This window comes from Macaca thibetana, chromosome 4, assembly GCF_024542745.1.
Source record: "Macaca thibetana thibetana isolate TM-01 chromosome 4, ASM2454274v1, whole genome shotgun sequence".
In the NCBI taxonomy this organism is placed as follows: Eukaryota; Metazoa; Chordata; class Mammalia; order Primates; family Cercopithecidae; genus Macaca; species Macaca thibetana.
The window spans coordinates 135,460,107-135,476,127 of NC_065581.1; the positions used below are offsets into that span (position 1 = coordinate 135,460,107).

At 36.5% G+C, this 16,021-nt stretch overlaps 1 protein-coding gene across 2 annotated transcripts in view; it reads left to right on the top strand.

The window, feature by feature from the left end:
- Positions 1 to 6,180: 6,180 nt before the first annotated feature.
- The window catches only part of TMEM244 (transmembrane protein 244), a 33,494-nt gene continuing 23,653 nt past the window's right edge, over positions 6,181 to 16,021 (top strand). For both annotated transcript variants that reach the window (XM_050788281.1, XM_050788282.1), the window contains exon 1: positions 6,181 to 6,695. In XM_050788281.1, coding sequence (XP_050644238.1) covers positions 6,663 to 6,695 — 33 coding nt within the window. In that variant the 5' untranslated portion in view covers positions 6,181 to 6,662. The remainder of the gene's footprint in view (positions 6,696 to 16,021) is intronic.

The window sequence follows — 16,021 nt, forward strand, 5'->3', positions numbered from 1 at the left end:
GGTATAGTCTGCATCTACCACAATATTGTTTGTTTAGTTTTCCAAACATCATTTTAGGGTCATCAAATCACATAACACAGGACTTTAGTTTTCATGAAAAAAAAAAAAAAAAAAAAAAAGGCCAGAATACATAAAGATACTGAACACATTAACAAGTAAATAACAAATACATGTTTATGCATTGGCTTCTAGTTGAAGCAGTCTGGTTGGCATTTTCTCAAGGGAGTTATTTAAATTTTAAATGGAACAACATCTCATTTAGATTTCTACAAATATGCTAGGGCACAGAAGTAATTTATATGTACATGAAACTCTTCACTTAAGCACCTGGGTACTTGACAATAATTAAAATACAAAGTAGACTTATTAACTTTTCCTTTTAAATTTCCACCTTTTTGCATCTTTGCAGAGAGTGAGAAGAAATTTCTAGAGTAGATTGTCAAGTACCTAGTCTTTTTTCCCCAATATCACATAATGCCTGATTGCAATTCCCTCCTGGTTCTCTTTCTGTTGCATTCTTCAAAAGCTATGCTCTGATCTTCCCTTATACACTCACTGTCTATTTTCAGAATGTTTTTATTTCTTAAACTTTCAGCCCCTTTTACTCCCAACTGCCAGAGAATAAACATTCATTTCACTTCAATATGAGCATATAATTAAGGAAACAGTTGATGGAAGGTATCAAAATCATAGGAAGTGCTGTAAGTCAGAAATTTCCGTGACAAAATTTCAACAACAGCCTGGGTATAGATACTTCTCATACTTATGTCGTTGGCCCAGACCTCCATCCTCACCTTCAACCATCATGAATTGTCTTAGAGGACATAATTTAAATAAGTGCTTCTCAAAATATGGTACTCAGAAGTGCAAACACTAGGTCCACCCAAGACCTATTGAATTAGAAACTCTGGTTTGAGGCCCTTCTATCTGTATTGTAACAAGTCCTCCAAGTGATTCTGATGCCCACTGATGTATGAACTGACCCTGAAAGTTAATGTGTTGAATCCCACAGTTTGCTTTTCATTGCCTGTTTTCATAACCTATTCTTACCAATAGCATTGTAATCCCCTTAATTTATTGGCATTAAAATCTTGACTTTATTTTTGTTCTTCTTTGTTCCCCCTTCCTCAGTTTCTCATCAAGAAGGCTGTTATTTCCAAGGTGTTCTCAAAAATCTAACTATTCTCAATTATTCTAGGCCCCAAAATCAAACTTCAAGCCTTTTCAATAAGCCAATATATACTCACTTTGTCGTCTCTTCTCCTATATTGCTGTTAAAATAATTTTTCACATCTGCTGATTTTGTCTTTCATGCTGCTGCTCAAGAACAGTGCTGTTTTATTTTGAACCAAAATACAACGCTCCTTTTGTCCTTTGAGGCCTTCACCAATCAACATTCCACCCCTGCATTAGTCTTATTTCTCATTCTCTAGCAAAGCAGATCTCATTGCCTTGTTCTCACTTCCTTTGTACTTTATATTTCTCTTATCCGAATGCCCCCTCTCTCCTTCTCTCCACTCTATTTTATTTTCCTATTGAAGATACAACTCATATTCTTTGAATTAGGGCTCTAACTTCATCTTTCGTATTTATTTTTACTATGTGATCACTGTATTGAATTGCTCTAACTTGTATGTTTCTTTCCCAATGTGAATTCAAGTTGATACAATGTATATCTCCAGATCTTTTCTATATCCTCTTAAAGATGATCCTTTATTCCGTACTACCTATGATAAGATGCAGCACATAGTCAACTGGCTTAAAAGTAAGTAAAATGAGATACCAAAACTCAAGTGTCCACATTTGCAGTCATTGGTAAACCTGGTTTAGGTTTATGGGAGGCAGCATGGAGACTACTATCTATCTAATAACAGTTTGAATATTCATAACTAGTCATCCATGCCAACTCTTTTATGATGCCGTGCCATTCATTACCATACGGGGCACTCCTCCTTATTGTGCCTTTATCTTTCAAGACACAATTTACTGTTCAACAAATATGAAGCAGTGAAATCAGTGTGTGCTCGTGTGTATACATGTATCTTTGCCTTAACATGGGCCTAAACCTAAATTCCATGAAGGCTGTAAACAGAAAAAAAATTACCCCACTTTTGACCATTATTTTCATGGCTCCCTGAAATAAAATAGAGTCTGTTTATTCTTAATGTTTTTATGATTTAGTGATATCCTATAGAATAATTCAATTTCACAAAGGCGGTGAACAATAGATGTGGTAGAAGGGCCTGAAGGGAAGAAATGGGTTAGAGAGAATCAGTAAAACTAAAAATATAACACCATCAGACTTCCAAAGCAAAGCCAGCTATAATGGAGCAGAAAGCATCAGGGGAAATCTCTTATTTCATTCTGGCACTGAGGGCAAAGAAATTTTACTTTTTAATTTCTTGGGGACAAATTGACTTTGTCAACACAGCATTTTTATTTTTACCACATCATTTAAAATTGTATTTACAGTTTTAAAAGAAAAACTTTAGAAAAATTAAATTTAGCAGAGTTTATTTGAGGAAAGAATTATTCATCTATTGGGCAGCCCTCAGAACCAGGAGAGGTTCAGAGAGCTCCACTCAACATGGGGAGGCAATATTAGGAAAAGGAAATGACATACAGAAACAGCTTGATTGGCTACAGTTCAGTAGTTGCCTGATATAGACACTCTCTGATTGGTTGACAGTCTGTGATTGGCCAAAGCTCAGCTGCTGTGATTGGCTGAGGCTCAGCAACTCCTTAGAAGAATATGCTCTTAAGTTAGGCTGCAGTTTGTTATGTGCAGAGGCTGCTTTAGGCCAAATTTAATTTAATTTAGCAAGAGTTCTATTATCAATGCCAATCTGTAGATTCTTATAATTAAATCTGTATTTGTCTAGTACTCCTTTTGTGAATCCAAAAATCTAAAAATCCGTGGAAACTATTTTTATTATCCTTGGGTGACAGAATATTACCAGACCTTAATGAATTTGGTGATGAAACCAAATTGACAAAATTATTTAATTTTCATTTATCCCACTTCTGGCAAATATTTATACATTTTGCTGCTCAAACAATGTTTGGATACAGAGGGAAGTTCTGGACTACTTGGACATGTGATATACTATATGGATCCTATTATTTGACTAAAATTCAAAATTTTCTGAAATTGGAAGCCTATCTGGCCCTAACGATTTGCAATTAGTAATTGTGGATCTGAGCTCATTTTCTCTTTTGATTTTATCAAGGAGAAATTCTAAATTATGTGCTACAATCTTGAAAATATTTCTTTAGTACCTTGAAGTTTTTGAATGCCTCTATCATGAAGGAAGTAGCTGAGTCAGATTTTTAACAAACAAAGGAGAACTCTGGATACAAATTACACAAAAGGACTGAAAATAATTTAAAACATGATGAAATATGAAGGAGCACAATTCAGAACTCAAGAATGTGAAGAGTTGTATGTATTTTATTCTTTATCATAAGTATGTGCTGAATGAATATATGTATACACTATATATATGCACACACATATACATATAAAATGTACACATGTAAATATTTCATCAGTCTAATGACAGACTTGGAAATCAGAATTGTAGTTGCTGAATGTGTATGCGCATGCCTCATGCCTTTTTCTCACAATAGATCACAGTAGCAATTCAAAAAATGATGCTTAAATCCAGTGTGGTGACTCTGATGAAAAAAAAATGCTTATTATAGATGTAAATACCCATATACACATAATCTCTACCCATCAGACTACTGGCCTTCCAATTTTTTTCCAATGTAATTATAGAAAATTAGTACTTTTCAGTATTTTATCCAGTAGAGTTGCTGGAGTATTGGTTCCCAATGTATGGTGCCAACTTCCTGAGCGATAATTTTTGGGTGGTTATTGTTTACCTGAGTAATTCAGAAGGCATCTGAGTTGTACACAAAGCAGCCTGTGTTGGGAGTAGAGTGAGTCAGGCACAAGTCCTCTGCTTTATGCTGTGCTCTGACTCCCAGGAAGTTCCACTTGCCCTTTTTTTTTTTTTTAATTTTTTTTATTTTGTTTGTTTGCTTGTTTTTTGAGACGGAATCCCTCATTGTCACCAGGGCTGGAGTACAATGGCGTGATCTCGGCTCACTGCAACCTCTGCCTTCCGGTTTAAACGATTCTCCTGCCTAAGCCTCCCGAGGAGCTGGGATTACAGGCGCCCGCCACCTTGCCCAGCTAATTATTTTGTATTTTTACTAGAGACAGCATTTCACTATGTTGGCCAGGCTGGTCTTGAACTCCTGACCTTGTGATCCACCAACCTCGGCCTCCCAAAGTGGGAGGATTACAGGCATGAGCCACCGCGCCTGGCCTCCACCTGCCCTCTTTAAGGAGAAAATCTGGGTCATCACTGTTACAAACAGGGCAGGGCATGGGATTTGGACAATCAGCATTTACTTAGGGTCCACCATGTGCTGAGATCTGAAGACGACACTGGGAGCTGTTTCAGTGTTACTAGCAGACAGAAAAGTCTTTTTCTGCAAGAACTCACAATATAAGCAGAGAACAGGGCAACCCCATATTAAAGGAATTATCTAAGGTATATGAATAAAAGAGCATTGATAGTGTTATTAATATACATTATGAATGTCAAATTCAATAACATATTCAGATGAAAACTATCAAGGCCTGGACTTGCTGAAGGCACTCTTTTCACCTTTGCTTTTGGTATGCAGGTAGGTATTGCAGAATCTTCTCTTTATAGAGGTTAAGAAGATGCTGTAATGGAAAAAGGATTACAGGGCACAGCTAAGTTGCCATCTAAAGTTGGTGCCACAGCAAAGGAATCAATCAACAAAGTGAAGACACCAACCTGCAGAATGGGAAAAAAGTACTCAAACACTATCCATCTGACAAGGGGCTAACAACCAGAATATATAAGGAGCTCAAACAACTCTACAGGAAAAAAATCTAATAATAGGATTTTAAAATGCTCAAAATATCTGATAGACATTTATCAGAAGACATACAAATGGTAAACGGGTATGTGAGAACTGCTCAACATCACTGATCATCAGAGAAATGCAAATTAAAACTACAAAGTAATATGACTTCACCCCAGTTAAAATAGCTTTTATCCCAAAACAGGTAATAACAAGTGCTGGTGAGGAGGTGAAGAAAAGGAAACCCTCAGACACTGTTGGTGGGAATGTAAAGTAGTACAGCCACTATGGAGAACAGTTTGGAAGTTCCTCAAAGGAGCAAAAATAGGACTGCCATATGATCCAGCAATCCCACTGCTGAGTCTATACCCCAAAGAATGGAAATCAGTCTATCGAAGAGGTATCTGCATGTCCATGTATATTGCAGCATGTTTCACAATATCCTAGATTAAGAAACAACATAAGTGTCCATCAACAGACAAGTGGATAAAGAAATGTGGTACAGGTGCAGAATAGAATTCAGTCAATGGAAAGAATGAGATCCTGTCATTTGCAACAATATGGATGGAACTGGAGGTCCTTATGTTAAGTGAAATAAATCAGGCACAGAAAGACAAATTTCATATGTCCCCACTTATTTGTGGGAGCTAAAATTGAAAACAATTGAACTCATGGAGATGGAAAGCAGAAGAATGGTTACCAGAGGCTGGGAAGGGCAGTGGGAGGAAAGGGGGAGTGTGGGGATGGTTAATGCATACAAAAAAGAGTTAGAGAGAATGTATAAGATCTAGTATTTGATAGCACAACAGAGTGACTATAGTCAATAATAATTTAATTGTACATTTGAAAATAACTAAAAGGGTATAATTGGATTGTTTGTAACACAAAGGATAAATGCTTGAAGTGATGGAAATCCCACTGACCTTGATGCGATCATTACATATTCAATGCCTATATCAAAATATATCATATACCCCATAAATACTATGGGTATATTACTGTATTACTATGTAATCACAGCAATTAAAAATAAAAAAATAATAATAATAGAGTTGGTGCCGGTAAAAAGATGAGAGAATGGATTGTAAATGAAGGATTGGTTCTGGAGCCTCAGGACTCAGAGAGACACAGAGCTCCAATACTGCCTCCTGGCAGTTTCTGGAAAACATTCCACCCACTGTACTGTGACCATTATTTTAGAGTATGGGAATCCTTTTGTTTCCTAACAAAAAGTCATAGTTTTTACATTTCTTTGTCATGATGTGAAAGGAACTGATGATTTCTTTCTCAGAACTCTGTGGCCCTTGTGAGTGAAACAGAGAGGACAGGCCATGCTTCAACATGAATGCAGCAGCATCCTTTGGAAACAATCTCAAGACCTAACTGAAAACCAATGTTTCTAATTTAAGTATGAGACAGTAATTACTCATACAGCCAGAGAGGATTCCAAGTCCCTGCCTATTTGCAGCACTATCTAAAAACAATCAACTCATCTTTCAAATCTGACCAAACTACAAATGGTATGAGAACTCCGTCGTTTAATAAGGATGTTCATTTTGGCACTCAGCAGCTTACGCATGGCTCGCAGATGGCATCTGTCTCATTTTGCGTAATCCAATCATCCTGCACTACTGCGTCTCACACTTAGTCTCCAGGAGTAATTGAAAAGCTCACGGTGACAATTGTGTCTTCTTCCAGATGTCATCGCTATAAGGAGTGGGGCTTTCATCACCTCCTTGACGTAGGATGTGTACATGGCTCTCCAGGTCAGAGTTGCTCCAAGCAAGGTAAAGAGAAATTACTTCTTTGCATTGCCTTTCAGTGGCTGCCTAGCACTGGTGTAAATGAATATGTTCTATAAATGGCCTCTCTGTCAGTGGGCAACTTGTTTCACTTTTGGCTGGGTACCATACAGAAAACATTCTGCTGCACGGCTTGTATCTTGTGGTAATAGGGCAATATAAAGGCACCCATGCCCAAGAAAGGATTCTAAAACATGTAAATAGTGGCTGTTTAGAAGGCACCATTTTATTCAGAGGTGAGCTCTCTGGTGTTAACACCTGCACGTCTGCTATCGTTTTCTGAAATCATGACAGTTTGTTCTCAATCTTTTTTTCTTTCTTTCTTTCTTTTTTTTTTTTTTTACAGGGAGTGGTTTTTATTTTTGTAACTTCTAAAGGGTGTGCAAAATTTTAAAGGCAAAGTTTTGAAACATTTCAAGCTGTAGGTTTGTTAGTTTCTTTTTCCCCCCCAGGCTAGTGTTAATAGTTGTGTTTTACTTCAGTGTAAAAATACCCCTTAAAAAAAAATCAAAGAATCTAAAACAAGGAAATATGCAAAGCCTCAAAGCAGCTGTGTAAATTCACACAGGCTTTAGGCCTATAACGAGCCAGGCTTAAGGGAATGATAGTGGAAATCAGATTTTTACTTAAAAATTAAATTACAATTATGAATGAGTGCTACATTCATTTTAGTAAAATATCAGCACCGTGTGTATTTCCTCAAGCTTTTTCTTTACACTGCCATCATTACCACATATGTCATCAGTGAGTAATGTTGAGCATGACAACAGCTAAGAAAAATTTTCAAGGTCAGTAAAAACATTATTTCAGGAAAAATATTTATTAAAAACTTACTTTTAAGGGGTTTTTAAATTTCATAATTTATGTATAGATTTGGGATTGAACTAGCAATAATAACTTCTGCTGAAGAGATAAAAATTAAAAGATAAAATCCTTTCTCTTAAGTAGCTTACACAAAGAATGGGGGTTCTATATTTAGTCGGGGCTTACACACACACACACACACACACACACACATTGCAGGGAAAATATCCAGATAGTTGCTGCAGTTCCTCACTATCTTAGAATTATCTGAGCTTCATGTGTAGAATTACAGCCTTAGAACATTAGAATAATAGTGAATATGTTTGAAACAGAGAGGTTGTTGACTATCTGGACTCTCATTATACATCCCTATAAGTTATGAGTTAACTCTTCTTTTAAGTGCTTGTTCACTGTCAGTATTATCAGCACAATAATTACCGATATGCTCATAAATTAATAGTAATAGCAAAAGTGACCATCTAGAGAGAACTCGAATACTCAACAAACATTTATTGAGTGCATGCAATGTGCCAGGCATTGGGCTAATTAAATCCCCCCTATCTCTACACTTTAAATGAGAGAAAAGCTGACTCAAGGGAAAGAGTCATGGCCAAAGGCCATTTAACTAATTTGCTGTCTGGGAAAATAGCACAAGAACTGGGAAGAAAGTCCAAGTCTGAGGACTGCTAAATTGTTCAGAATACAATGTATTCTACTCCTGTAGACGACATGTTTCCTAACTATGTTAAACTAATGTAAACTTTCCTCTGTAAAACAAATGTTGTAAAAATCTCAGAAGCACAACACATGCCTGCATATCCTCAGGGCTGTTCACCTGAACTGGAGAATTTCATTCATTCAGGCAATTTCAGAGGGAACTACTTATCAGTAGGATGGATCCTTTGCTGTGATTCTTCAGGTGAGAGAGTCATATCTCATGATTTCTCCAGGAATTGTCCAGAGAACTACAATGCAGGCTTTCCCATGGGGAGAAGAAAGAGAGAAAGTATTATCTATTGAGCACATACAGTACTTAATGTTAAGAATTGTACACATGTTCGGAATACAAATCCCTTATGAAACTTTACCTATAGACGAGTAGAACGAAACTCAGAAAGTAAGCGGCCAATGTTCCACACCTGCCAGTCATTCAGATCACTGGGGGAGAAACTCCAGCATATCTGACTTAGAGTCCACATACTTTATTAATAGACTATGGTTCCGGCCAGGTGCGGGGGCTCATGCCTGTAATCCCAGCACTTTGGGAGGCCAAGCCAGACAGATCACTTTAGGTCAGGAGTTCAATACCAGCCTGGTCAACATGGTGAAAACCCATCTCTACTAAAAATACAAAAATTACCTGGCTGTGGTGGTGCACACCTGTAGTCCCAGCTACTCAGGGAGGCTGAGGCAAGAGAATCCCTTGAAGCCAGGAGGCAGAGGTTACAGTGAGCTGAGATTGTGTCACTGTACTCCAGCCTGGGTGACAGAGCAAGACTCTGTTTCAAAAAGAAAAAAAAGACTATGGTTCCTACTATAGTGGTCTTGTCTTCCATTATTTCTTTCCTTCCATCCATGATTATTATTCAAAATATATTTAATGAATACCTATGAAAGCCTGACCCGTATTTTGGGGGCTGAAGAATTAAATGTGATCAAATCAGTGTCTGTCTTTTAGAGACTGGAGAAAGAAATGTATACCTCCAAAAGTAGGTATGCTACAATGCAAGCATGATCAGATCTATAAGACAAATGTAATATTATGGAAGCAATAAAAGAAAATAGAGATTGATTCTGTCCTGAAGTGAGGGGTGGAGTGAGAAGATGGTATATGAGCCAGACCTAGTGAATATAGTTACTTGCTCTGTAAAGAAGAGTGAAACTATTGTAGGCAATGGGAACATTCTGCTTTGCAAAATCACACAAGGGCTTCCAGTTTCCATAGAATAAATGGAGAAGGCTATAACAGAAGAACTAGGCCTAGATTTCACAAAAGAATTCTCCTAAGTCTTCAAAGATCACATACTCCCAATGCTACTTAAATCATTTTTGAGTATAGAAAAACAAGAAAAGCCACAAGGAAGTTTTATGAAACAAGAAATATATTGTCACCTAAACTATATAAGATAGTACAAAAAAAAATTATAGATCAATCTCACTTATGAATACAGAAGTAAAAATCTAAACATATTAGCAAACAGAACCCAAGAACTCATCATAAAAATAAAACGTCATGACCAAGTGACATTATTCCAAAAACATAAGGATGGTTCAATATTAGGTAATCTACTAACGTAATTTAGATGTTCATAAATCTAAGCAGAAAATCATATGATCATCTTCACTCATCTTCATAGATGCTAAAACTGCCTTTGACAAAAATTGGCAATCGTTCCTGAACCATTCCTGATTAAAATACTGAATAAAATAAGAACTTATGATTTTGTCTGATCAGATATATAACTGAAATATATATATATATAACCACACATGCACACACACATTGCAGTCCTAAAGCTGGTATATTACTTAATGGAGAATACTAGCGGCATTTACAGAAAGGCCAAGAACAAGGCAAGAATGTCCACTAACTCCACTACTATCTAAACATATGTTAGGGTCAGGCGCAGTGGCTCATGTCTATAATCCCAACACTTTGGGAGGCTGAGGTGGGTAGATCACCTGAGGTCAGCAGTTCCAGACCAGCCTGGCCAACATGACAAAACCCCATCTCTACTAAAAATACAAAAAATTAGCCGGGCGTGGTGGCATGTGCCTGTAATCCCAGCTACTTGGGAGGCTAGGGCAGAAGAATTGCTTAAACCTGGGAGATGGAGGGTGTGGTGAGCCAAGATCTCACCATTGCACTCCAGTCTGGGCGATAGAGCTAGACTCCATCTCAAAAAAAAAAAATTTTATATATATATATATATTAAAAAAATATATGTTAGAGATACTATTCCATTCAATCAGATCAGAACAAATGAAAGAGCCATGATAATTAAAATAGAAGTAAAACTATCTCTATTTACAGTTGATATCATAGTATATATGGAAAATCCAAAACAACAATGAAAACACTAACACAATTTTAAAAATCAGTAAGGTAATAGACTATTAAAATACAAAAATCAGAAGCCTTTCTATAAACAAACAATAGCTAGTTAGATAATGTAACAGAAGAGGAAACTTCAGTTGTATTAGTAGCAAAAAGAATTTATTTAATCATAAGCTTAACAGGAAGTGTGTAAAATCTATATGAGAAAAAAATTAACATACTCCTGAAAAATACAAAAGTGGACTTGAATAAGTTTGGAAATTTTTCTTGTTTTTGAATGGTACTCGTAAACATAATAAAGCTATCATTTATTCCCATCTTAATAAGTTTGGCATAATCTCAATAAAAATAACAAAGTTGTTTTTATGGAGCTAGTCAAGTAGATTTTGAAGTTTATATGAAAAAATAAAAATAGTTATGAGAACCCTAAAGAAAAGAAAAAGGAGAGGTGACTAGCCTTACTAGATATTTTTAAGCAGTTTTATTGAGGAATAAATTAATATACAAAAAGTGTACTTATTTAATGTATACAAGTTTATACATTTGAACATTTGCAACACCTGTGAGACCATCACCATAATTAAGATAATAGACATATTTATCACCTCCACAAGTTTCCTTGTAAACGTTATAAAGTTTCCTTGTGCTCCTGTGATGGTTTCCTGTGTGTGCATGCGTGTGTGGTAAGAACACTTAATGCAAGCTCTATCCTTTTAACAAATGCCTTGCCAGATTTTAAAACATACTATAAAGCTTCTATAATTAAAACAGTGTGGTATTGATTCATCAGTAGATAGTTCAATGGAGGCGAATAGAAAGTTCACAAATAGACAAACGTGTATATGAAAATGTAGTAATGAAAAAGACAATATCCCATTGGAATGTCATAAAGCAAGGAAGTATAAAAATGATGGGGATATGTAAAAAGAACACAGGTGGTATCTGGTAGGTGCTCAAATTGATCAAACTTGGGATAATTTGAGCATCAACAGGAATCATGATGTTAATTAATTATGGCACACAGAAAACAAAAAAGACCATAAGTTATCAAAAATAAATGAATAAATAATAAATACATAAATTAATATGTAAGTTCAAGGGTAAGAAAGGAAATCTCTTCATGGAAGAATATCTACTGAAATGCAGAAGAAAAAATAAAATAATAAAACCATCGATTTACAATACCAATATAAATAATTGATTCAGACAAGATATGTTGATGAATGGCTAAAAAGTTTTGGGGGAACCGGGTATTTATATAGTCTCAAGTGTCACCCCACAGATTACTTATTAATTACAAATGATGAACAGTGCAGTGAAAATAGATCTAGTAGATATCACCTTTACCAAGTGATCAAACTGACCATCAGTAATAATGAAAGTCATATTTTACATCTTCTCATAAGATACAATGGGAAATGCACAATATTACCTTTGTAGAATTCTTCCCCAAAGAATCTGATCATGAGGAGACCATCAGACAAATTCAGAGTAGGTTACTAAAGAGACATGACAACCAAATGTAACATGTGAAAATATGATTGATTCCAGAATTCTCAGATTTTGAGAACAATAGAGAAAATCTGAATATAAACTCTATATCAATAATATTTTATATCTATGTAGGATTTATTGTGTGTAGTAATAGTTTTGAATTATAGGAGAATGTCCTTTTTCCTGCCTGTGAGAATTTGGGAAAAATACTTACTAAGTTCTTTGGAAATTTTGTCTTCACTTTCTGTCATTGAGAAATAAATGTATTATAATGTCACATTAGCTTGACACTATACCCCACCGTCTTTAGCAAGGCTGTCTAGAACAGTATGCATTTCATCCACCAGAACAAGTAATTCATTTTTTAAAAAAGAAAAATATCTTCACTAACTTGATAGAACAATAGTGTCTATGAAGTTTGGGTATGTGTTTCTTTATTGTTAGTGAAGTAAAATATTACATTTGCTCGTTTTAATTGGAAATTTGTCTCTTGCCCGTTTTGCTCAGGAACCCAGACCTGTGGCTGTCCCATGTGGAAATCCTGCCTGAGGGGAAACTCTAGGACAGGTCTAGGTTTCTGTTTGTCACCTAGACCAGTTCCTATATCCTCAGTAGTTATTTCCATTGTAATCACCTGAGAGGTTTGTTAAAATGCAGTTACCAGCGTTAAGAATAATAACCTTTGTGAACCACTTAAAGGCCGTGTATGTGGGCAGATGTTGAATATGAAGAGTCTGGACCATTGTGATTGTTCCTAGGAGCCTAGATCTTCATGAAACCTAGCTTATCTCTTTTCTGTGAGGTAGCTTTGCAATTACTTTTAGCAATTATGGATGCTTCTTGACTTACAATGGGATTACGTCCCAATAAACCTGTTGTAAAGTTGAAACATTGTTAAATTGAACCATTGTAAGTCAGGGACCAGCTGTAATCAGAACCGCAAAGCTTTTTGTTCTGACCAGGATTCAATAAATTTTATATACAATTGTATATACAATTGTAACTCTTTAAGTGAGTAGCTTTGTGAAAATCACTTAATTTCTCTAGGCCTCTGTTTTTTCATCTATAAAGAGGTGACTATAATCCTAACTCACATGTTTAATCAGATGAGTGAGCTCATCTAGACAAGTACACAGTAAAGAGTCATAAATGTTGGGTATACTTGCTTGTTCTAATTATTTTCTGTGTGATTATTTTGTCTCTTCTTACCTCTTCCTTTTTATCCCCAGGAAGTCTGAAACAGTTTTGGGCAGAATGTCAACACCTGATAATTATCTCCTGATTGGTGACTCTCTCACTGTACAGCAAAGATTGCTTTTATCTGGGGTACTGTTCAGTGTGGCCTGGACTCTGACCAATCGTAACTGATTCTACTTAAATAACCAGAATGTCTGTAGAGCCATCCTTCTATTAATTCTAAAACTGTAACAAATCATCCAACAACTTATATTCTTTGAATACCTAATGTGTGTCAGGAACCACACCAGACACTACACATATATTAGTGAGCCAAATGGACACATCTCTTCCTCCCAGTCCCTTCTTAAATAAAATGAGGTAAGTAGCATAGAAAAAGTAGACCCTGTATCTTTTAGCAATTACTTGCAGAACCATAAAATAATATCTAGAAGACATCCCACTAGGGTGTTATTAAACGCAACAACAAGAAAAACTCGAGAGCTAAATGAAGAGAGGTGGCTCTCAGCTCCAGGAGAGTGGAATGAATGTGAGCTTTTCCTTTTTGAATTATGCCCCATCGAGCCAGTGTAGAAATTGGCAAGGCAGTTAAGTGAGTTACACTGCTGAAGTACTCAGCTCCACTTAAGCTCTGAATCCTTAGGGATGCCACCTGCACATACTCATATTCTATCCAGGTTCCAGCCTACCCTTAGCAAAGATAGTGCTCATGGTTTTGGGAGATTCTAAGTGTGCAAATCAATAGCACTTTCCTCTATCCTTTTTTACATAGGTATAGCCGTTTCTTAATTTCAACTTATTAAAACTGCTTTAGTTTTTAGGGCAGTAGAAGGAAGGCTATTATCAAAATATTTTGATCGAAAAAGATGACAAAGATGTAAAGACCAGTTGTAGCAGACCATTTTCTGAAAGCAACTTGTAAAAACATTCATTACATCATAAATGTGCACATTTTGCAGACTGGTGCACATTTATTTCATTTTCAGAATAGGATTGTAAAACAAAAAAAAGGTGGAAGCTTTTTAATAAAGAAATTGCAGTTATAATGATCTGTGTTTGAATATTATAAATCTTCAGACTAATGAGGGCTTTTTTGGGAGAAAAGAGAGTGTTAGGGAGCATACAGTAGAGACTAAGAAGTCAGGAGGACTTCTTGGAGGAAGTGAGGTATCAGTTTAGACCTGAAAAGATGAGTGGGAGTTAGTTTTCCAAAGAGAGGAGTCATTAATTCTAGATAGGGGGAACAGCATTGAACTTTTCCAGATATAGGAAGTACTTAAGAATGGCTGGAGCACCAAAGAGGAAAGTGAACACAAAGGAAATAACAGGACCCACGGGTGACTTTCTCATATGCACAAGATAATATTGTGAAATGTTCTTGTGTTTTCCTTTTCTACCAGTTCCTCCATTGGAGGTGATGTTGTGCCGGAGAATTAGACTTGGTGTAGTGGGAAAGCAATGAAGAGGAACATTCAATGCTGTGGGTGCTCGTTTGTTTTTTCAACTTCCAAAATGAGCTCCATCAATAGACTGGAAAGAAAATTCCAGAGGGAGCTTGAATAGGCTCTGCAGGGATCTGCCTGAGGAGCACCAGATCTTGAGGGAGGTGGTGAGGAGGTGGCTGGGGGAGAGGCTGAGACTGGATTGCAGGTTGTGGGGCTCGTATGGAGAAGAGCTGGAGAAGGCAGGAGAAGGCTACCTAGAACGGTTTGTGGCTGGCGCCAGGGCGCTAAAAGGAAGGTGAGGCACTATTTGCAGACAAACCCCTCGTAGAGCCCTGTTAACCTGCTGTTACTGGGGGAAGGTGTGTTTCTCCTTGCCAGTAGGCATAGCTACCTGCCTCTTCATTGCCCTTGTATAGTCCAGCAGAACAACACGCCCTCTGGTCCCTGGGACTTTGCTGAGTCCATGGACTTGCTCAGTGACCCTTTTCTCTTCATGCCAGCCCCATCTCAATGGGCCAGAGTACTTGTAAACCCCCTGAAACCATATGTCCTTGACCCCAGAGGAACAAACAAGGTGAAGTGCCAGCTTCTGTGCTCCAGTGATAAAGATGGATCATACTTGCTGTCTGGCAGTGTTGTTGTGAGGATTAAAGGAGATAAGGTTTGCAAAGTGGCTAGCTTAGCGTCTCGCACATACAGGTATTAAGCAAAGGTTACCCCTTACCGCATCCCTCAGGGATGTTCCTCAAAATTGTATTAATCAAAGCATGCTTTAAATTTTGTGAAGATGCTCACTGGTTGAATAAATTTATTGAAAAAAGGTATTACCAAAAAAGTAAACATATGCAAATTTAAATAAAATGGTATAATGAATCCCATTTATCCCTCACCTAGCTTCAAAATTATCAACTCCTATTCAATCTTGTTTCATCTTCATTTCCAGCTATTCTCTTATCTTTTTATTTGGAAACTAAACCAGGCATCATATTGTTTCAACTGCAAACATGTCCTTATGCATCTTCAAAGACAACGACTTAGAAAAAAACACCATACCATTATCTTACCTTAAAAACGTAGCAATAATTTTTTAACATTATTAAATATCCAGTCAAGTTTAAATAGCCAAATGTCTCATAAATGTCTTAATTTTTAAAAGTTTATTTGATTCAGGATCCAAATATATTTAAAAACATAATAAAAAGTTTGGCAGTAGCCAAATATCTAGACAGCTACAAATTCTGAATCTCACATATTGGCTTTTCCTAGAGTGCAGCAATAATATTGTATCATAATAAAATAATGCTCCCTCATTT